General features: G+C 35.2%; 1 protein-coding gene and 1 pseudogene across 1 annotated transcript; both read right to left on the bottom strand.

Annotated features, from left to right (window-relative positions):
* Positions 1–15,369: 15,369 nt before the first annotated feature.
* On the bottom strand, positions 15,370–16,383 carry LOC137406773 (uncharacterized). Its single transcript, XM_068093386.1, has one exon. The coding sequence runs from the start codon at positions 16,381–16,383 to the stop codon at positions 15,370–15,372; it is 1,014 nt and encodes a 337-aa protein (XP_067949487.1).
* Positions 16,384–18,515: 2,132 nt separating this feature from the next.
* LOC137406772 (uncharacterized) lies at positions 18,516–19,405 on the bottom strand (annotated as a pseudogene).
* Between the last annotated feature and the right edge of the window lie 5,537 nt (positions 19,406–24,942).

Here is a 24,942-nt window from a genome sequence, read left to right as displayed (position 1 = left end):
ACTAAAACAGATTATTGAAAAACATTTTTTACTTCTTATGCAACACATTTGCTCAAGATTTAAAACAGCTTATAAACAGTGGCAGGTAATATAGTTGCTATTGGCTAAGTTTTTTCACTGGGGTTGTGAGTTCTATTTCAGGGCAAAAGTGGTTTATTGCTCCTAAAACTTTGTGGCTTTAACTGAACATATAGACAACAGACCAAAAAATATCTATCTATATATATGTTTCAGTGTTTATTCTTCATTGTTTGTTGGTCTGTTGTTTGTGTTTCCAGTTAAGCAATAAAGTTTTAGGAATAAAAAATACTCTTCTTACCAAAATTTAACTCAGATTCTCTAGATCTGCGAAAAGGCGTGCTATCCACTAGACTTTGAGACTACATTGCTGTCCAATAGAGCAATTGTGGTCATACTCTTTGCACTGGTTCAAATCTGCCCACTTAAATTACTTGCAAAAATATTATTGGTTAATACTAACCCGCTTAAAAACCATGGGCGATTGCGTATGGATCATGACAAATAACGGTTACAAGCTGCTTTCTTAGCTCTTATCATAGTAAAGATGGTGACTAGCTCAAGTTACTGGCTTGAGTGACTCCAATTTATTGAGTTCTATGATATTATTACCTGAGCAACTTCAAGCATTCACTTAGTGTATAATTGTATCAACCTGAACTGACCACACAGATATTGATAGTAAAAGTATCTGGCTGACTGACCGTAGCCATTAGATACACGCCGCGATTGTCATCAGAATTACATTAATGGTCAGTCTAACATAAAATCAAATGTATAGTTCATTGCTTTTTTGTGAGTTTGGTTGCAACCAGATCCATTCTTCATGAGCTTTCACATTCAGAACTTTTTATTTTTCCTAAAACTGTAGTTGATTGTTGAAGTGTTCATGATCAGACAACTCCTAATCTGTTTTAGTTGATTGCTTTTTCAAGTTGAAAATTTGGAAGAACGACCACAGCCAAAAAATGAATGATGGTAGATACGCGCTAATGTCTCATTTATGTTGCATTCTGTTGTTGTATTATCAATAGTATATTTACTGCATTGACATTAAATTGTGCTCATGAAAATACATGAACTATATATTTTTGATATTGTATTAATGATAATATTGTTATTTAGCTAGAACACGAACCATGGTCAGAACGCCCTCTAATTAGTTTTCTCTGTACCAGGGCCAGTTTTACTTTGGTTTTGCCCAGAAATGAAAGTATATATAAGGGGGCCTGAATTGTAGAGAGACCAGTTGGTGCTTAATCTTTCATACGATAAAAGCAAATCATTCAGTCGCAACAATTAGTCTTGCTTCCTTGTCCAGATTACATGGAGGTCACATAGGCACTACCCGATATCTGTTTTAAATGCCATAGGACTGGGCTCACGTTAGCTTAGCAAAGACGTTGACAGGACGACATAAGTGGATGCAGTTATCAAAATCAATAGTAAACAGGTAGTAATGAATTGGGAGCAGCTTTGAAAGTAGTACATTCGAGGCATTCAATATTGCTTTTGCTAAAGCTAACACTTGCTAATATTGGATGAGCAGATCAAGAAGCGTCAAATGCTACACAAAAATACTACAATGTAGTTGGTTGAGCTGTTTTCATGCAAATAAACTTTTTTATAGTCACATTGTTTAACAGGACCAATATAATTCACAATATACGGCACCTGGTGTATTGAGGTTGTTCCCTAGCTACAAATAACTACATATGCAATATATGACAGGCAGTGCTAGCTGATTTGTAGTGAGTTCATCGTTTTAAGAAAATATGAATATTCAGCGTGCTGCAGATTCGTTGTATTAATAAAAAGGTAATGGAAAAAAGATTTTATAAAACTACTACTCGACATTTGGCTGTTTGCCCACAACTGACAAATAATTGAAAGGGGATGTGTAGGGTGGACAACTTCAAATCAGCTTCCACTGTTTGTGCACAACTTCAAATTGGCTAGGGCTGTTGAGTTCACAATGTATATGTAATATAAGCATACATACTGTATGTAACAACCGGTGAATTCATGAATAGCTCATCTAAGCAAAAATATTGCTGCAAACTGGAATCGAGCTCATAATTTATAGGTAGAAGTTGTCTCTATTGTCTGTATAAGTGCTGTTCTGCTTTTCTGTTAGATAGCTGGAAGCTAGATAGCTAGAAGAACGCTAACTAATGTGGAGTTTAAGTATTTGAGTATGTCAGTTGGACTACACTTAAAAAAACTTTAATATTTTAGTTTATTTTTTGACTTTGATGTATTGACTTTGATGTATTATTTTGACTTTTAAGGTAAAATGATAACAATTGCGATCTTAATGATACATTATCATTAAAATAACTTGATTAACGGCGATTATCATTAACTTCTGATCATGAAGATCTTGGACCAATTGAGATCATGAACATTTTACAGCAATTGACACTGTTGTAAAATTTCCGTGTTATACTCATAATATTTAGATTATATAGGTTGACATGTGAACTACACTTTCTAAACATTTTAAGCCTGACATAATCTTAATACGCTTTTTCATGATTTCTTTAAGACCACTGATACCATTTGTAAAAGATCTTATTGTTTAAAAAGCTCTAGAGATCAATGTTAACAGCGTACATGCACTCAATTGTTTAGCAAGTGAGCTACTTTTGTACTTTGGAGCTACTTTGAGTACTAAAAGTTTAATAGTACTTCAACTACTTTTGAACTTAAAGCCTATTATATATTTCACAAATTTATTCTATAGCTGTTATTCAAAATGACACAATGTGACATATATAAAATTTATGCAAAACAAGAGGGAAAATACAACAACTTACATGTATGCATTAGTTTCAGCAAAAGAATTTTAGAGCTTTTCATGTAAAAAATAAAGTACATGAATCTATTCTCATACAGTAGATTAATAGCTTTCAGCACAAGATAACAGTGCATTTTTATGTTAAGCCTTTTCATAGGGCAACACTAAAGAAGTTCCTTCTATCACAAATATTGAAAGTAAAAAACTTGCAACTGCTTTAGAACCAAATGTTTTGTGCTATTTGCTGTACTTACATCACTGCGGCCATTTGGAGTATATGCTTTTGAAAAGGAAGGCAGTTCAAGTTAACTTTTTTTGCAATGTGAGTTTGCTTGAAGTGTGCTTGAAATATTCCTGCAGGCGTGTGGAATAAGTAGACAGCCTTCACTATTTATTTGACCAATAGGTAAATAAAATTGTGATTTGTATCGGGTTTTTGGTAAAGAAAGCTATTCACATCCTTATCATTACCATTCTCATTATACATTTTTTTATTTGGCATGCAAGAGTATGACCTTGGCACAAATAAAAAGGCAGCATCATGAGAAAAACTGAGAGAAAGTGAGGGAAGCAAACAAGAACAAGAGGCTTGTACAGACACAGCGAGAGTTAGAGGAAACGACAAAGAACCACTACTGTACATTGCATTTGGGTCACCCAACAATACATGATATCAAGAGTGGAATTGAAGAAATAGAGTGTTTTTTTCAATGATTAGTTAAGTACGGAGTTTGGTGACTGTGAGAGATCAATTTATTTAGTAAGATTTTTGTTGTTGGTGCTACTTACACAAGCGCAGCAGAAGCAATTTACTGGCTAGATGTAGATGGAAAGATGGTAAAAAAGATGTCTAAATTAGAACGGAACATGAGGCTGAGATGCAGTGCTAGACTCGGTTCATGAAGAAGCTTGAAGTTTTCACTGTAGGTTTGGGTTTGAATAGAGGAGGTAACTTTCCAAGTAAAGAGAGCTAGAAAGCAGTAGCAGAGAGGTTTGAAAGTGAACAGAACAAGGAAGCCTTACTTTTAGAGGGGATTGGAGAAATAGGTATGAATATATATTTGACTCATGGGAGGCTGAGGCGAATTATATGGCAACGAAGTACAGATTTTTTGTGCTTGAAAAAGAAGATGAATAGAAAATTGATAGACTCTGCGGTGATTTTTTTAAAAATTGTGAGGATCCATCATTGTACTCACCAAACGTCTGCAAAGAAAAGCTGAAAGCATTCTGAGTACTTTTATCAGCATATTTTTGAAGCGATGTAATTTGTGTCACTACACCCCTGTTACTTCATTTCTCATTGTTTGCCCTTAGCAGCAGTGTGATTGTTGCTGCGTCATTATGTGGCCTAATAACTATATATACTAAATACTGAAGCCGTGTAGACAGAGCTGAGCAGATACATCCAAGTCAGAGAACTAGCATTCATAACAGCTCTCTAGTTTTAAAAATTCAACAAAGCGAGTCAGATAAGGACTAAATGCAAGATCATATCATGGCTACAAATAGTTCTACTGAAATAATCACGTCCCGATTGTTTTTAAAGGAGCATTCTGAAGAACCAAATGAAAGTCATGAACATGGAATTAGGAAAAAAGAGGAGAGAAATGGACAATGTGCAATCATTGTTGGCATGTGTTTGCTACATCTTGGGACAGTCCTTCTTTTGGGTAGTGTTTTTGGTGTCTGCTTGTACCATTTGCAAGGACATGTCAACCGATTGGAAGAGCAGATTCAAGCAATGGAAACTATTCTCTACGGCCAAAAGCAAGTTAGTGAGTAAATTAATTTTTTCTCTCCCTGGCTACTGTAAGTCAGTTGCACCATCCTTTGTAGTATTTTATTTTTACATACTGATCAGCAGTTTGAGCTAAAGAACAGCCTGAGATATATGAGCTTATTGCGGTTAGCGACAGCATGTGAAGAGTAAGTAGTCAGAAAATCTCTTCAGTTGACTTATGTTTTCTCCAATGTGATCTGGCTGTTCATCCATTTGTGGTAATGAAGGCAAAACAACCAACATTTAACTCTTTGGCTGATTAAAAGCTCCGCAAAAACAACTGAAAATCATGTAATTATTTTTTGAGAATTCAATAAAATCGATACTCTAAGAACTTACATAGCTCAAACTGAAATTTATTTTTATTAACAGTATCTTTTGTAAATAAAAATTTATTTACATATGTACTACTACAAAAAAGCAATGACTATGTACAACTATCTACATGTATGTATAAAATGTTTGGAAGCATTCCTTTTCAGCAAAGTCCAACGCCACAGCGTAGCCAACACCAGTAACATCGTCATCGTCCAAGCTACCATAACCATCTCTTTTCTCTGTATATTCAAAGTTTTCAGAATTTACATTACTACCATCATTCGAATTATTATTATATTGATCAGACAAACAATCACTAACGATCGCAGGATCAAATAAATTATTATTTTTTAGTTTTTGAAATTCAATTCGCATGTTGGCTGGTTTTTCCAACATTTCATAGGAGTCGCGGTTTCGTATTTCTTTAGCTTTTAGCACACGGCAACACCTCTCAGATATTTTTATCATATCGTAATTCATTGACTAATATCTTGCGGATAATATTTAAGATTTACTAGCGTTTCTATCCTTTGTTTATAGTTACCAGGGGACAGCTTTATGATTGTCTCCCGAAAGTGACAAAAAATTTGTCTCCCCACGGAGTCAATTAATGACATTTTGGTCGTTTTCCCAGCCAAAGGGTTAATGTATGAGCCATATTTTTTGCATTTGATTTTAACTTGTGAATATTAAAATAGCATATTTTCTAAGTTATGCTGATACATTTTCTAAATGGTAGATTATTAAAGTAATTATTATGCTTACGGAGTTGCATTCCATGCAGTTTTGTGAAGTATGGTAATGCTAATGGTTAATATTCACAAAATATGTTAATGTGGCACGTAGCTAAACAAATCTAGTAATGACTTGTATTCTATGATTACGCTATAAGTTCACTATGACTTGCTACAAGTGTGTAAAAGAGCAGAGCCAAATACAGCTGCTAATCATTCTGACATCTGGTATCATCTCAATTTTAAAATTTAAATTTTTTCAAAATTTTCAAAAGATGAATGTGCAATGTTTCTAAAATATTTCACTGAATGCCATTGCTGCGCTTTATTAAGTTGGACAGACCGGGAAATATGTTTTATGATAGTCAGTTTATGCATTTATTAACAAACTCTCAACAGCTTCTGCACACAAATATTTGAACAGATAAAGTCAGTACTCAATACAGTAAGCAATCAAAGTTTTGAACAAGGCGTTGTGGTTTTTCATTACTAATTTATTTTCACAATTTAGAAGTGATTTACACATCAAAATATTTGATGGATTGCGACTTTTTATTTTCTCGAGGTTTGTGATCAAGTTACATGTACTTGTTGTTTTGCTAATACTGCCTGATAACATGTGCATTTAACTATTCATAAGCTGATGCGTGTATTTGAATTTTTTGAGTTGGATAAATTTACATAATGTTGGTTTGTTATTTTTTTCATGGTTCTACTTTTGTTGACCTCATCAGTACAATCCATGACAGTAATTTTTATCTTTGCTGAAATCCTTTTAATTCTTTTTTCAACTTTGATCTATTAGCAATAGAAGTAATTCCTTGAAAGCTCTGTTATGAGATCAGTAAGTTAGATTGAATAATTATGGGAGCAGTTATTCTTGATTGGTTGATTATGAGAGCAGTCATTTTTTATTGGTTAGTTATGAGAACAGTAACTCTTGATTAAACAGTAATTAAACAGTAATACTCTTGAGTAACAGACATGAGAAAAATAATTGTTGCTCTCTTGACTGACCAATCAATAGTTACCTATTCTCATTCAGTCAGCATGATAATAGTTTCTGATTTGCTAGGCTAGCTGACATCGAGTCCTGATTGGGCCAGCTGTGAGCAAAGGTTTTTAATTGATTAACTGAAAGCTTGATAATCTTTTATTGGTTTGTTGCGGTTGAAAGACACATCTCATCACATTGTCTTGCAAATCGAATGTTACTGTTAGTTGTGAGTCTAATCTACATTCTGATGTCTCCCTCTCTGTGTTGATAAATTGTTTTTGCCTGCAAACATAGCTTTTTGCTATCTGCTTGCCAGTTACCTATTGCCAAGTTTCAACTTGATAAATAACATACATCATACTTTAGCTACTAATAAAAAGGTTATGTCAGTGCCTGGAAATGTTATATCTAAAGCAGCTAGCAAAAATTAACTCCAACAATCACTTAACCTGTTGCATTAACAAGCTGCCAAGGTATTTACAAGGGCAAACTCATATGACCTTTACACTGTTTCAATTAACAAAGATATAGAGCAAAAGGACAGCAGTTATGGCTTCTACACTACCACTGCAGTCATCTTTCTTTTCTCTCTAAAGCCATGATATAGTCACATCATGGAGTAATATTTCTAAGTGTATATGCATGTACTTTGTTGCACTTTTTAAATCACATAAATTTAGCTACTATTGGCTTGTTATATTTACTGTGGTAATGTTTTTGTCGGCCTCATCATGAAATTTAGAGAATTGCAGTAATCGCTCCATATACTGATAAACTTCTAATGATTTTTCCATATTTGATTAAATTTGTATGAAGGATAGTTTTGTAGGTGTTCAGTTAATCAATTTTCAACCATAAATCCTGATTGGTTAGTTATTATTACAGTAATCTTTGATTGATTAGTTGTTAAAGGAATAATTCCTGATTAGTCATTTATGAAAGCAGAAGAGTTTGATTGATCAGGTATGAGAGCGTTAATTGTCGCTCTCTTAACTGACCAATCAAATTGTCAAAGCAGAATAAAATGTAGGTTACTAGCAAGATTGCACCTTGTGTAACTAAAAATAAGATGACATAGAATCACTTTTGAGTAAAAAAATATTTTAGACTGTTATTAAAAATGTTACTAACACTACTTATGAATAACTTGTGTGGAAGATCCTATTCACTTGAAAATCAGGGAAATGATTCCAGCTGAGAAAGCACCTTCTCATAGTTATTAGGTAATTCAACTCGTTACATGTTGCATGGAATAACCTTGAAGACCATAATGATGAAATGAATATTTCCTCTTTGTTTGAGACGCATTATCAAACACTGAGCAACTGCTCAAAAATCTTTGTGTCATTATTGCATGATGAACTTAAACACATAAAAAAATGGTTTTCCTAACTGTTAACTCTCCCAGATATAGAAAAATTTATTTTTTTCATAATTCATGAAGCAAAAAATAATACAAATTTTGATACAAACACAATGTTACTTACAGGGCCTGCTCAAGCATAGTAATTTTAACCTAATTTTTTTAGTGGGTACCAAAACTAAAAATACTCAAGTATAAGCTAATTTCAAATAGCTGACTCTACATTACAATCTTAAAACCCATACTCAAGTGATGAATTCAATTTTACTACTGACAACACAGGTGAAACATGCTTGGAATCAACAATCAGCAGGCAAAGATCCGTCTGAACACCGAGTAAAGAGAGTATTATATGACAGTGCGCATTCTCATGACATCATATATGAATCTTCACACCTTCGAGATGTGCACCATGGTAAGCGCTGATAGACATTCACACAAGTCAGTAGAGTTGTGTAAATGAGTAGCCATGCATACTTTTTATTTTATTATAACCAACAAAGCCTGTAGAAAGTAAAAATTTATACAAAATTAAACATCATTTAGTCAGTCAACCCAACGTAAATAAGTAAAATAAGTTATTCGATTATAACTGTACTAAATTAATAAAAAATATTTCTATATTAATAAAGTTTATGCATTAAGCAATAAATACGCTGGGAATTTGTTTAGAATCAAATTGTGTTGTTTTAGTAAGAGGAATCCCAAATGAGGATATCGCAATGGTGTATGGCGATCCTAAGGCAGTAGTAGCTGCATGTAATTCAACTGGTAAGTGCCTTATTCCGGTAATTGGCGTTTTAGCATTAAAGTTAGTTTTTGCACTTGTTAGTGCAAGTGTGCTAGCTAGTGTTATCGCAAACATTATTTCATTAGTAAAACATGTAAAACTACTTTCCTATGTTACTGATATTGGCTGGTTCAATGCCAATAAAAAGTGTTGAAGTTTCCTTTTAACTCTCCTAAGCAAAGTTTAAATACATACAAGACATTTAACCTTGTGGGAAATACTATGTGCTGAAGCCTCTAATCATTTTCAGCCTGATATGATTATCTGCTTTTACATATTAATAATCGCAAACAGGTTGAAATCACGAAAGAATGAAAGCACTATTAGCGTTGCAAACACATTATATTTTTCTAATATAATCAATTGAATTCAATTGTTCGATCAACCCCTATACAGTATTGTAGACTTAACAGACAAATGTCAATAATTTGATACCCGATAGGCAGCATCTAAAAAAGGCTAACTTTTATACTTCACTTGATGATAAGTTTTTACAACACTATTTCATTCATATAAATCAAAATTGTAAATGTAGAAACATTAAAACGGGCAAAATTGCCATCAGTGGCTGACAACCTTATTGAAACGTGCTTGAGATGATTGGCCAGGTCTACAAAATAGAACAAGACCTGCTCGCATGTCATCTATTGTACTCGCAACTATGTGATGGTAAAGAAGGCCTAGACTATGCTATAAAGTTGCGGCAGAAAATTTTTTACTGTAAAATGAAAGCAAATCAATAGGAAATCATGGCAGACAGCCGTTTTCAGTTGAGCTGATTGGACGTCTGCTATCACATGCAAACCACAACCACAGACAGCCATAGTCACCTTGACTGACTGCAGAAGAAAGAGAGAGAGAAACATAGAAGGATAACAAGATTTTAATATCTACAATTTGTGTTAAAAGAGATTACCAGACAAAAATAAGTGCTTAAAATGACTGCATGCAATTTAATGGCGTGATAGATGGCAATTAGCTGAGAATAGATTGTATTAATATGAGTCTATTTAAATACTATTAGATTGTTTAATTATAAGGTTACTGCTTGGGTGATATAAAAATTAATGTGTTTCCAAAATTTCTTTTATTGAATAAATAGAGTAAAACCTTGATAAACCGTAGTCTTTATCTGTCATATATAATTCTGATACAAGTACATGTATATTGTCCTGGTAGATTTCTATGCCCATTGCCAGTTCAACGAACTCAATCTAGTATAGCGCTAACTAGTCAAGCGGCTTACTAAAGTGTACTCACTTTTGGAGAGGCACCATCTTTTGATAAACTTTTTAAGGCTTTTTTATTTGAAATTGAAAAGACAGTTGCGAGCCTTATTATTTTTACAATTTTCAAGTAACATTATTTATTGGTCACTCGTTATTCTTGTTGTAATTGCTGAAATTCTAACAGTTTTAAAGATGTTTAGCCAAAAGTTTTTGGATGTTTTTTGTAACGACTTTTAAACAACCGTTAGCTGCACAGCTTGCCATGCCTCTAAATATGAATAGTAAATTCTGGGGATCTCTTTCAGACTTAATAGATGTTAAAAGAAGACTCGGTAAATTAAGCTGGCCAGTTATATGGCGCAAACTTACTCATGACATTAACTGTTTTTTGTGCTTTTCTATGTTAATTAGTTTAGGCATAATAAAATTAGCTACACATTGGTAGCAAAATGTATCTTAGACAAAAGAAATCAGGCACAAACACCTCTGATTCTTAAGTGAAATAGCTGTTAATTTAATAGCTACCATTAAACAATCTATCAGTTCATCATACTTACATGTATTATTTGACTAGCTGTGCTACCCGGCGTTGCACTGATAATAAAAATTGCGGACAAAAATTGATTTGTATTTAACATACAACAACATTTATCATTTTAAGTTTCAAACTACATATCATGAGAGAAGTCTTTTGTGTAGTTGAAATAAATTAAGAGAAAAATGAAAACAACGGTAAAGGTTTTAAAACTTTGTTAAACAATGGTAACTTTCAAGCTATTAGCCTGGCACATTGCCAATGGAAAATTGCAGTAAGCTGCTAGGCTTCTTATGACGGTAGTCTATGACATTGCATCTGCATTGTTGTCCAGCTGCAGTTATTCTAATAATAGCTATAGCCGGAATGCAGATAAACATACGAAATACACACAGACACACTTTGAGAAACATATATATAGTTAGCTGTACAATTAAACATCTGCGTGCATGTTTTTAGATATGATGTCAAGGAAGTATTGCTTTACTTACAATGGTACCGGTAACATTACGGGGTGCACGGTTGGAAGAAGTCAACTGCTAAAAAATGGAGATGGCCTATATTGGTGTAGGAGTAAAGCCGATGACAAAGAAAACATGATGATGTTTAAAAGTAAGCTTATTCTACTAAATTAATTTAATCATGTAGCCTACTGCACAAATATACTAAACAGTTTAGCTAAACTGGTACACTAAAACATGCAACTATGTTTAATAAAAATAAGTTCCGTACTGGAAATCGCCGTAAAGAACGCTACTTTTTTCATTAACTTATACACTACAAAATATTGATACATCATAACTTCTTGGAACTTCTGTGACTACCTGCAAACATGGTGATTTCAGACATTAATGTAGCCTGAATCTAAAAAATGTCTTCTTTTTCTTTTGAAATCGCAGCTGTCTTGTTGTAATAACCATCTCTTCTCAGCATTCCATCACAAAAATGTCAACTAAAATTCAGCAAACATTTCCATTGTGGGTACTGGTCTAGCACTCCACTTACCTCATCATAACTTCTATTACAGATACCATTGAATCTGTCCGTCTCGTGTGGCTCAGATTGTGCTTTTCTGCCTAACACTTCATTCACCATTTTTCTAATTTTTAAAAAGAATACTACCAAATTCATATGAGGCTGATGTAAGAGATATTTTATGGCACTTTTACCAATGACAGATATTTTGGCTACTCTGCATTACCAATGCTAAGACCAATCATAAGTCTAACCTTCTCGTATGGCTTGAACTGTGCTTTGCCGCCTTACACTTCATTCACCACTTTTTTGGTTTCTGACAAAAGAACTACCAACTATATGACAAACTTGTGGAGTAAACATGTATTTGACCAGTTGCCAGAGACTGTACAGGTTGTTGGCAGATGAGACGAAATTACAATTTTAAGGCTCTAATTAGCAGCAGCAATATTTGGTGCATTCTTCAACGATCAATCAATGGTTACTCTCCTTTAGTCAGCAATATGTCCTCAACAATACTTCCTGATTTGTTAAGATAACTGACAATGGTTCCTGGATGGCCTGCTGCAAATAAAAGTTTTTAATTGGATTAGCTAGAAGCGTGATAATCCTATATTAGTTTGTTGTGATTGTAATATTTCAAAGATGGACAGTAATGAATGGATATATCAGTATATGTTAGAGGGATGACCTTAGGTTTTATAGTTTCTAAAGACACATCTCATCATATTGATTTGCAAATCAAAGAAATGAATAAAAAACAATACTGTTGATTGGGAATCTAGTTTACATTCTGACAACTGCCATTGGGTTTTAAAAAGTATTTTTAGCAAACCAAAGCATTTTTTTGCTAACTACTTAGCAGTTACCTATTGCCAAGTTTTAGTTTGATCAATAGCATACAGCATACTTTTTAGTACTAATCAAAAGCTTATGTTAGCACCTAGAAATGTGATATCCAAAGCAGCTATCGAAAATTAACTCCAAGATTCACTTAATCTCTTGCATTAGGAAGCTGCCAAGGTATTTAAAAAGGTAAACTTCTATGACCTTCGCACTGTTTCAATTAACAAAGATATAGAGTAAAGGGACAGCAGTTATGGCTTCTACAGTACCACTGCCCACATCTTTCTTTTCTCTCTAATGCCATGAAATAGTCACTTGATAGAATGATATTTATAGTGTACGAGCGCGTATATAACTGAACTTCTCAAATCACATAAATTCAATTAGGTTTTTGTTGACTTTATTAGTAAATTCAGAAAACTACAGTGATCGACACATGCACTCAAGTTGTTCTAATGATTTTACGAGACCTGTATTCCCTGGTTGCGAGTTAAGGCTGCAAATGTTAGGCGACTAGTTATGAGCACTTGGTGGTTTAGGGGTGGTGTAAGCCCCCAACGGGAGTCAGGGTGGTGCTCCGAAGCTCTGGACCTTTTAAGCATCAACAAACCTCCAAGTATGCATAAATGCAATCAATTAAAAACATCAAAGTCTACATAAATATATTGCTTATGGTTGATGGTAAGCAAAACCTTTTCTCTATTCAACGAACGATATCAAACTAATGACACTACATATTTCTGTAAGGGACATTGAAAGAACAAGAGCTATTACTTCTTTATTGCAATAGCTCTTGTTCTGTCAATGTGTTCATGGCAGAAATCTTTCACAGCTGATTCTGTATCTATTTCAACATCTTTATATATGTGTAATATTAGAAGATTATTTAGACGAGCCTGCCCCATAGTGCTCCTTATCAATGTTTATATTTGCTTCAGTACAGAAAAGGATCGGATCTCTCACTCACTGCATTATTGGCAGGCAATACCAATACTAGATCAGAGAGCCTCATCGCTAGTTGCGCTACAGCGCAAGTAACGTGCATCTAGCGCTAGAGTGTTAGTGATAAGTAGTTGGAAATTCTAAATAAATGAGCTTAGACTACAACTCTTAGTACTTAACTGCCAAAAATCACTAAAAAGTCGGGGGCCGTTCAATGGACCAGCCACCCCAGGGAATACAGGCCTGGATTTTGCTATATTTGTTTAAATGACAATAGAGGAATAATTATGTCAGTGTTCAGTTGATCAATCTTCAGCATAAATCTTAATTGGTTAATTATAAAAGTAATAATTCTTGATTTCTCAGTTATTAGAGCTACAAATTTTAATTGATTAGTTTTAAAAGTAATAATTTTAGATTACTCACTAATTAGATTTACAATTTTTGATTGGCCAGTTATAAAAGCAATAATTAATAGTTGGTCATTTATGAGAGCACTAGATTTCTTTTGATCAGGTATGAGAGTAATTATTGTCGCACCCTAAACTGATCAATCAAATTGTGAGAGCTGAATAAAATGTAGGTAAGTAGCAACTTTGCAGCTAGTATAAGAATATAAGATGATACAAGATGGATCACTCTTAAATAACAGTAAAAGTATTTGAGACTATTATTAAATACTTTACTAACAGTACTTACATGTATTAATCACTTATGTGAGATATCTTATTCGCTTGAACATCTAACCCAGCTCTACCTTTTATCATAAATTGTCTATTACTCACTTATTATTGTCTACATTCATACCCTCTTCTTTCAACTGCACTCTCAATTCACAAGTTTATCTTCTCAACAAACCTTTTCCACAAGCCATCGCCATGCTCCGTAAAAGCAAGTTTTTAATGAGTGATCTTGATGTCCACTAACTACACCTTATTCACATCACATTACCACCAAATATATTCTACACATCCTCTCTTCCCTCAATTTCTCTATAACATTCTCACCTTTTCCTGCCTTTTCAGCAATAATAAATAAACTAAAATACCACATCTGTACTTAAAATTCAACATATTTTCTGCACAACACCTTACATCCACCTACAAGACCTACCCTACACCTTGTGTCACATCACCTCTTCTGCACATTAGAGACAGGGTACCATAAAATTCTATTCTTAACCAACCACCAGTAGCTGTACACCGTTGTTTAATGACCAGGTACTCACATGGTATTTGCAAAAATAGCTGGCTCTTTTGTCTACAAATTTATATACAGCATAATGTTGGTATGCTAAACTTTACACTAAACTGTACTGTGTACCAGGCAAATTTGTTAACAAAATGCTTAGCTATCCAAAAAATATTTTCTTTCAAAACATATATATATATACTATATACTGTACATATATTTATATATGTATATGTATTTATATATATATACGTATATATAAATTTCAAAGTGCGTCATTCGATCTGTCAAGCTATAACTATTAACATGTAAAAATAAAAGATCTACTTTGTGCTGTATTTGATCACAGAACCTTCTATTTTCCAGGTGATAACCTGTCAAATAGTATAGACTTGTTGAGTAGTGCTTGAAATAATGAAGTACATATATTTATTGTGTATTGTTCAGACTGAGCGTTGACACATAACTGAAGACAAAACGATAGCATGGCTTAGATACATGTAGCTACAAAATTATCATTAAGCTGTTTATGCCGAACAATGATGTTGACTTTCATGGAAAGCCTGAAAGCCATGAAATCACATAGTCATGAAGTCACATGCAAACATCCTACGTGATTAATAAGATCACATGTTATCATACTTTTCCCAAAGAAAACAATAAGAGATATGTTCAGAATTACAGCATGTAAACCACAGACTGCTATTGGATTTGAAAGAAAGAGTAACCATACATTAAAAACCACAAGAAGCATATAATGAGTATGTGTACACTTTGTGTAGAAGTAATGTAATATAATAAAACATCCTTAATGCGAACCATAGCTAATGTGAGGTATCTTGACCATATCAGATTGGTGGTTTCGATACCCTGCCAGACCTAGTCACAGTGACATTTGCATTGTGTGTAATGTGTGCTGCACTGGTTGGTACAGTCTCACTTGGAGTGGTGGTGGCTGTTGGAGCACTACTTGCTGGTCTATGAAATTTACCGTTCAGTCCAGAATTTCCACTAGTTCTAGGCATTGAGCGTACATCATAGCGAAGCAAGTTTAGTTTTCTTGCCCTGAAGAATGACTGATTTCTTCTATCCACCTTTCCCCCTTCCAGCTCGACATGGAAGCTATGAGGCGTCCCCGCATGGTCAATGATTTTTGCTGGAAGCCATTGCCTATGACCCACTCTGCACCATACATGTTCCCCATCACTAAACATAGCAGTTGTTTTATTGCTAGCTTTACCAAAAACATCTTGATCCTGGCGCTTCCTTAGAAGGATATCAAGGTTTTTTGCGTTAAGATTTTTATAGCGCAGCTGCTCAGCGCAAAAGTGTAATTTGTTTCGTAAATTCTTAGACTGCACCAGCACAGCTGGGGTGGGCAGCCAATCACCTAAGGGTGTTGAACGGATGGTGGTTGAAACGTCTAACAATGTCTGGCCTGTTTCTAAAGCTTTCCTGAGGCTACTCTTTATGGTTTGGTTCATGTGCTCTGCTAGCTCATTAGCCCTTGAAAAGTAGGGGCTGCTGGTTATGTGTTTGATACCATTTTCTTCAACAAAACACCTAAACTCGTAGGAACTGTATTGCGGTGCATTATCACTCAGCAGGATCTCAGGCTTACCAAAGTTTGCAAATTGGCGCTGCAATAGTTCGATCACAGTTCTAGAATTCGCATTTTTGAGCTCGTAACAATCTGGCCACTTTGAGTATCTATCCACAGTTACCAGGTATTCTTTGTCATTTAGATTGAAAATGTATGCGGCCACATACTGCATTGGGTATTCAGGCACTTCAAAAGGCTCAGCTGTCGGTAGTGATTTGGCTCGGCTATGCTCTTGGCAGCTAAAGCATGAATCAACCATGTCTTTTACATGTGTGAAGTAGTCAGGCCGATAGACTGAATTCTTTGCACGCTCAATACATTTAACAGAGCCCAGATGCCCAATGTGCAGGATGTCAAGAATTTCTTTTCGTATTCTTGCAGAAATAACTATTTGGTTGTTACGTAATATCAAGCCATTGTTACACGTGAGCTAGTTTTTCAGATTCCAGAATGGTTTGACTCCATCTAGGCAAAACCTCTGATGTGCTGGCCACTCCTTTGTACTATATAATTTGAGAACCTCCATAGAAGGGTCCTTGCTGGTGATATCTACCAGTCTATCTCTGAAAAACACATTTGGCAAAATTTCATATACGACAGCTTGTATTTGCTCACTGTTTCTCAAATCATAGGTTTCAGAATTTTCACCTACACTGTTCAAGTATGCCCTGCTAAATGTGTCTACCAAAATCAATGATTTGCCTGGCACGTAGACCAATTCAAAGTCATAAAACTGCATGCGTAATCTCATTTGCAGTAACCGTGCTGTTAAGTTATTCAGGCCTTTTCTCGTGATACCCAAAAGTGGCATATGATCAGTTTGCACTGCCACTGCCTGCCCATACACATACTGGTAAAATCGCTGAAGGCCAAATTGTACAGCCAAAAACTCTTTTTCTATTTGGGCATAAGCCTTCTGTGTGTCAGTAAGAGCACAACTAGCAAACTCTATTGGCTGTCCTCCCTGCAAAATTACTGCACCCATCCCATTTTGGCTACTATCAACCAAAACAGTCACTGGTTTCTCCTGGTCAAACATTCTCAAAGCTGGCCCTTTTGATATTACTGACTTTATGCACTCAAAAGCTTATTTATGAACCTCTGACCACTTCCACACAAAATTCTTTTTAGTGCGCTCTCGCAGTGGAGTAGTCAAAGTAGCTGGATTATCACAAAATTTTGAAAGGTAAGTGACCATTGCTAAAAACCGCCGAACATCTTCTTTGCAAATTGGGTCAGGCACGGCAACTATGGCCTCTACTTTTGCAGGATCTGTTTTTATAACCCCGGTGCCTAATATATGGCCAAGGTATTTTAGTTCAGTGCGTTCAAAGAAACATTTGGACAAGTTCAACTTCAGATTGACAGCCTTGCATTGTTCAAGCACTGCAGCCAGAATTTTACCATGTTTAAATTTAGTAGGAGCATGCACGAGCAGGTCATCGACATACACCTCGACACCCTCAATGTTACCAAACAACTCATTCACTGTTCTATGAAAACCCTCAGGCGCAGAGCTAATGCCATAGGAAAGCCTCAAGAATCTATATCAGCCAAAAGGTGTGGCAAAAGCGGTTAGCATGCTACTACTATGGTCAAGCTCAAGCTGCAAAAACCCTGATGTGCAGTCCAAGCTGGTAAGGATTCGAGATTTTGGCAGTTTAGCAAAAATCTCCGTGACTGTCGGCAAAGCAAAATATTCTCTACGAATGCATTTGTTTAGCTCTGAAGGGTCTAAACAAATTCGACGAGAGCCATGTGGTTTAAGTACATTGACAATTGGATGGACCCAGTCAGTGGGGACCCTCACTTTAGCTATAGTACCATTGTCTTCCATCTCAGAAAGCGTACACTTGAGTTGCTTTCTGAGCCTGAAAGGCACGCGCCTAGCAGATTGTACAACAGTCTTACAATTATCTTTCAGTCTCTAAGCATGTTTACTAGACAATTTGCCTATCCCATCAAAAATGCTAGGATACTGTGATGCAATGCTATTTGTAATGCTATCAGCTGTGCACACCCGACCCAATGTTTTGCTACTAGGCAAACCTAACAGAGCTACCTGTCCATGGTCTGTCACAACAAAATCATGTACCGAAAAAACATTACGGTATTCAATAGACAGTGATACTACCCCTAGTACATGCAATTTATGTCTACTAAAACAAAAGTGATTGGCTATGTTTTCTCAGTTGAAGCTTTGAGCTTTGACCTTGTAAGGAACAATAAGCAGACTTTGGCATGACATTACGTGAAGCCCTGTATCAACTTTAAGCTGTATTAGTTGATTTTTTTACTTAACGTCAATAAACCATTCCTTACCAGTTACGTCTGTAGTGTTGATTGCGTATGCAACATTGTCATCAGCAATAATCACCTCGTTAGCCCTGGCTATAGGTTTAATGTTAGCATTGCAGGCCTTGGAATTTGCATAGTGACCAATTGCATAATGACCATAGTGCAGTCTTTGCAACACTTGCCGTAGGCTGGACAGTTACGACGAGCATGGTTTCCTTTGCAGAACTTACAGTTTCTGATTTTCAATGACACGGTAGTGGGGCTGTTATTACTAGCTGCATTGTGCCACCAATTTTTATTGGTGCTGCGTCTGCTCGTTACCGCGTTTACAGTGAGATCAGCCATTTCCCCTTGTGTATGTGTTCTGTCAGCATCTGACTCACAATTGACTGTTGCATTGATGTTACCAGGTGGCGTATTTCCAATATTTTGCACGTGTTTTGCTGTAGCCTCTGCTTTCTGGCATATATCCAAACATTTGCTAATGTGAAATCACCATCAACGCCAAGCAGTTCTTCACGCACTCGCTCAGAATTTTTTCCAAACACAATCCTATCCCTTAGTGCCTTGTCACTCTCCGCCTTATGAAAATTGCATGTTGACCGCAAGTCTCTCAGTACTGTGACATACTTGTCAAAAGGCTCACCTTCTTGCTGGACTCTACTGTAAAATTTGTACCTTTCAAATTCCTCACAAACTCTGGGTGCGAAATGTTTTGTGAAAGCTTCTTTGACCGGTGCTATCTTTTTAGCATTCTCAGCAGATGGGTTAAATGTACGAAAGAGTTCTTGTCCCTGTGCTTCAAGCAGTGTAAGCAATGTCGCCACTTGTATTTCTTCGTCTTTGGTAGATTTCTCTGAAGCTATCATAAAGAGGTCAAATTGTTGTAGCCATGCTGACCAGTTGCGACTTGACTCACTTGGATTGCCAGTAGACTGTTGCACAATAAAATTGCCTGGCGGTCTTAAGCCTTCTTCAGCCATGTCACACTTGTAATAAAACAGTTGCAATCTTATGATCCTACTCCTGACACCATGTCAAATAGTATAGACTTGTTGAGTACTGCTTGAGATAATGAAGTATTTATTGTGTATTGTTCAGTCTGAGAGTTGACACATAACTGAAGGCAAAACGATAGCATGGCTTAGATAGCTATAAAATTACCATTAAACTGTTTATGCCGAACAATGATGTTGACTTTCATAAATAGCCTGAAAGCCATGAAATCACATAATTGCAGTCACATGCAACCATCCTATGCGACTAATAAGATTACATGTGAGAACCTTCCATTTTCCAGGTGATAACCTAACCAATTAGGCTACACAAAATGCAATACATTCAGTAGGTGATATGAGTCGCTATCTCGGTTAAAACATGCATAGCACTCTGCGTTACACAATGTCACCAAAGCTTGATCTCCGCTAAACTGTTCTATAAATCGGTCTAGTAAATTAGGCTGGTAAACTAAACATAACGAAACACTTTCATTTGTTAACTTATTATCAAGACCTTGCACATTCCCCACATCATTGTTAGGTGTGCTAAACAGAAATAAATATAGTATATTCGCCGAATGTCTGGCATTGCGCAGGTATTAAAACAGCTTATAAACAGTGGTAGGTAATGTAGTTGCCTGTCACTTGCCACTAGCCTGGAACACTGCCAAAGACTAATTTGAGTACCCTACTGTCTGTATTCCTAAACTTTTTAATATGAACCGTTAGAGCCAGCTTAGCCACTTGGCGTAGCGCAGAGTGCTATTCATATTTTAACCGAGATAGCGACTCATATCACCTACTGGATCAATTACATCTGACATAACTCAATTGGTTAGGCTATTGCCTGGTGAACTGGAGTTTGCGAGATCAAATCAAGCAAGAACCAGATATTTCATTCTTAAATTTCCATAGCTATAGCTAGAAACACTGTTTTAAGATGATGCACAAGCTTTGAGATTTATACATGTATATGTTTATAGATGCTTGCTATTTGTTTCTGCACATTGACTTGATAGATCCCACTAATTGTCTGTTCATTTGTTCAGCGCAAGATTGAAAAGAGCTTGAAAAACAATTCCTAAAGTGTGATCATGATGAAGAAAAAAACAATTTTGTGATGTCATAGCTGGTCTAGTTGGTTAGTTCAACCTAATCAGTGAATCAAAAAAACATAAATCTCCAAATAAACTCTAGCCCAATGTCACCTTAGCCCTTAGCCCTACAGGTACCATTAATTGCTGTTGTTCAATATTGCCAAGTGATTTATTAACTCTGAAAGTATGCTAGTTGAATTTAGACTAATTTTTGCAGAACATTTAAAAACATAATTTGAAAAAAAAAAAAAGTTTTGTGCAACTGTTGAAATGAAACTTTTCATGCCCAAACACTAGCTGGTTAACATTGCAGAATACTAAAATTTTTTACCCAAGTGCCTACAAAAATAAAACAATCATTTATACAAATTTCGTAGTTCTAATAATTGAGTGCTATAACAACACCAGCTTCTCAGTGAGAATAATAAGTTTTTATAATGACTATTATACTGTGGGTAAAGGAAAACTTACTTACTTTGAAAATTTTTTGTATAGTATCTCTGACAAATAAACTCTACCAATATTGACAGAAAACAGAGATAATATATACAAGTATTATGAGAAGGCTTCCTGGATGAATGGAATTGAGTCTACCAACAACTACAACGTTAAGGATGATAGAATTCAGGTCAAACGGGATGGTATATATATTGTTCACTCCAGCGTAAGTACCTTAAAAATCATACATTGGTTTTGTTAAGACAGAATTAGCATAAGGGACGCTTTTTGCTGCCAATAAACCTGAGAAATTGTCCAAGAAAACTGAATTTTGTTGATATAAGCAAGTACACTTTATAAAAATTACAATGGGGTTATTGGTAATTAAAACCCAGAAAATAGTGGTTCAATTTTTAAAAATTTATTATAGTTTAAAGGTGAGACGGTAAGCTAGTTGAAAACATTGAGTTTGAGTTTAATTTTCAACTTTGGGTATATCTATTGCTGTCAGAGTGTAAAATAATGTCCAAAGATAATATAGAATTTACACGACATTTTCAACTTGTAATAAAAAAGAATATTTTAAGAACCTATGCCAAGCTTTAGCCTATTTTTTAAGTATAAAGACCTTCATAAAACACTATAAAAATTTTAAAACTGATTATAAAAATGCTTTCATTTTCTATTGACTTAAAATCTGCAGAGTTTACATGGCTATCATTATTTTTCCCGCATAGCAAGTTAGTCCTGTGTTAGAATAATATGACTTTGTATTGGCACTCTTGTCTTTTACATAAATGTACACGCGTTATAAATTTCCAATAGACCTTTTTCCTCACATAAATTTCCCCATTGCTATATTGGAGTTGTCTTCTTCAAAAGGGTATATTCCGTTAGCAATGAATTGAAGAATATGGTATAACAGCTTGTAACCATCAGTCTAGTATTCAGATGCTTTTAATGCTGCAACAGACCGTATAGCTTTTGGTTGTAGAAAATATGCACAAATAAGATTGAACGCTAGATTTTGCATTGTTGGAATATTCAGCAAAATATTTGCAAAAATGCCCTGGCCAAGCTTCAAATATCAACTGAAAGAAAAATCAACAACTTAGCCATCAAAGAAAACACATCAGGCTCACAAGTTCTTCTAGTATAGACAGTGCATCAATGGGTGCGCTGCACTGGGTAACCGACTAAGAAATAACCACTATGTGGTATCTGGTACTATCATTCAGACATCCAACATTGTTAGCGCTTGCTAATTCAGCCTGTTATGTGATTATTTTCTCTTGATGTACCACATACCAATTGAAAGAAAAGTCGAAAAATTAACTTTTGGCCGAAATGCACCAGTTCACTATTTCTTTCAGTACTAGTTTACCTTGTTTATATGTGGTTAATGAGGTACGAAAACAAACTGTTTTCGTACCTGTCAACTAGGTCCTTATGTGGGAGGCCCAGTCGTAGTTTCATTAACGTGAGCAGAATGTCATCAGCAATACACAACTTTGTTTGGTGACAGCGCATGGTAGTAAAAGTAGTAAAGCCTTTATACTCTGCCCTCAACAGTGCAGCTACAACATACCTTTTTTTCTCGTTTTTGCAGCATATTCACATAAGCTATGAAAAAGTTCCAATTTTGGAATCCCAGTATAGAAAACACTGTCCTTATCAGATTTCAGAATTTGTTTATATTTGGGCTGGGAGTAAAATTTTAGCTGATTCATCTTTCTTCTTAAAGCAAGTGTTTGATTAAAGTATCGCCCTTGCGGAGATTTCAACTTTTTACTCAAACGTCTTGAGAGGAAAGGTGTCGTAAATTCAGGTTCAGCTGGTGCTATTTCAATCGGTGAGTCTTGTCTATCACAATGTAAAGCGCTTCCTGTTACTTCTAGCCAGTCTTCACCAGAGGCATCCGACTTATTGCCATCATCAATTATAGGAAAATGTTTATATGTAGCCACTAATGCATTTGGGGCTCTGCCTTGCGGTGGAATACTGCACAGAGAATAGCCCATGTGTAGCGTAGGTAATGGATTCATTATTGTTGGGGCACCATCAATGAAATGTTTACTGCAGATAACAGAATATTTTGAAGGAGACCAGACTTTTTTAGAAGATGTCTTTCGATTGGCTAAGGATTTCCATTGTGCTCGTCTTTTACAGTCGACAGGAAATTTAAAATGAGTAAATGGTAAAGGGCACCCACATGAACCTGTATAAAAGAAAAATATATGATAAACATAAAGTACAGAGTAAGCAAAATATGCACGATATGCAATATGTACTGACTTATACAGCATATGCGAACCTAATATCAGAGAAGAATTTTTACTTACTGCACAACAAGCATCCCAAAACACTTAAAACTTATCAGTTTAATTTTAAATGTTTTTTCAAATAATTATATGTCAACCTATTTTATTTCGTTGTTTCGGTGACCAAAAAGGTAAACTAACTCCAACTAACTAAAAATATAGACCATTTTCATTACATCGTTAGTTAATATCATAACTGCAAATGCTAAAGAGATAAATTATTACGAAGACTTGACAGCGAGTGTGATTTAAACTTTTACTGAAGATGAAACTATACAAATTATCTGTTATGCATAACCTTTGGCTAGGCCCCGCAGCATTAGGTATAAGAATTAACAAGGTTAAGTACATTTACCTACTCTAGTTCATTTAAAAGAGCTTTTCGCCATAACAACTTGTCAAACAATGATGACATACGCTGCCAAAAGGTTTGAAATAGTTTTTTTTTAAATATAGTTGTTTCGTTTGATACTTTAAATAAAAAAGGTCAACCATATGCTGTGTCGATATTCCATGCTAGTCATGACAATGCTACATCGATGGAATGTAAAAAATACACATACATTAACTCTAAAGGCTGAACAGCTTAATGACAAAAAGGCTTAACATGCTAGAATGGCACCTTTACAACGTACTGTCACACTCGCATATGCACTAACTAATCAACAAAAGATAAGGAATATTTCATAACTCTGGCACTATCTATTTATCGAAATTGAATTTAAAATTAAGCTAAAAAGTTGACAATTAATAATATAGAAATATAAAAATATATATCATATTATGTAAATGATTTCTAGACAATATCGAAATTTTGATTACGAGAAGAATATTAAAAAATAGCTGGAAATACTACATACACACCTTGCAATGTTTGATGAACTCTACAGATTTCTTTTTTGTGTTGCAATAGCTTCGTCGTGTTGTTTGTAAATTTGTACACAGCACAACATTCTTTTGGCATGTTTTTTGTTGTTGCACTAATGGTACATGGAGTGACAATGATCACAAACAAACTAACTAGCAACTGCTAATAATTTTGGATGACTGGCAGATAACAAAACACTATAGCAGCCGCCAAACATAGATTGCACTGTACAAAATTGAATCGATATTATAGCAAAGTTTCCACGAGAAAATAGTTTAGGTTTATTAGTGCACTTATGTAATAAATGTTTACCTCATTAACCACATATAAACAAGGTAAACTAGTACTGAAAGAAATAGTGAACTGGTGCATTTCGGCCAGAAGTTAATTTTACGACTTTTCTTTCAATTGGTATGTGGTACATCAAGAGAAAATAATCACATAACAGGCTGAATTAGCAAGTGCTAACAATGTTGGATGCCTGAACGATAGTACCAGATACCACATAGTGGTTATTTCTTAGTCGGTTACCCAGTGCAGCGCACCCATTGACGCACTATCTATACTAGAAGAACTTGTGAGCCTGATGTGTTTTCTTTGATGGCTATGTTGTTGATTTTTCTTTCAGTTGATGTATGCAGCTAAGCCAGGGCACTTGCAAATTCTTTGCTGAATATTCCAACAATGCAAAATCTAGCGTTCAATATTATTTGTGCATATTTTCTACAACCAAGAGCTATACGGTCTGTTGCAGCATTAAGAGCATCTGAATACTAGACTGATGGCTACAAGCTGTTA

This window comes from Watersipora subatra, chromosome 10, assembly GCF_963576615.1.
Source record: "Watersipora subatra chromosome 10, tzWatSuba1.1, whole genome shotgun sequence".
Taxonomy (NCBI): Eukaryota; Metazoa; Bryozoa; class Gymnolaemata; order Cheilostomatida; family Watersiporidae; genus Watersipora; species Watersipora subatra.
This window is presented reverse-complemented; position numbering and strand designations above follow the sequence as displayed.

Bases quoted from the DNA above. Each gene is read 5' to 3' on its own strand.
- LOC137406773 (XM_068093386.1), bottom strand. From the start codon at position 16,383: ATGGTTGATTCATGCTTTAGCTGCCAAGAGCATAGCCGAGCCAAATCA.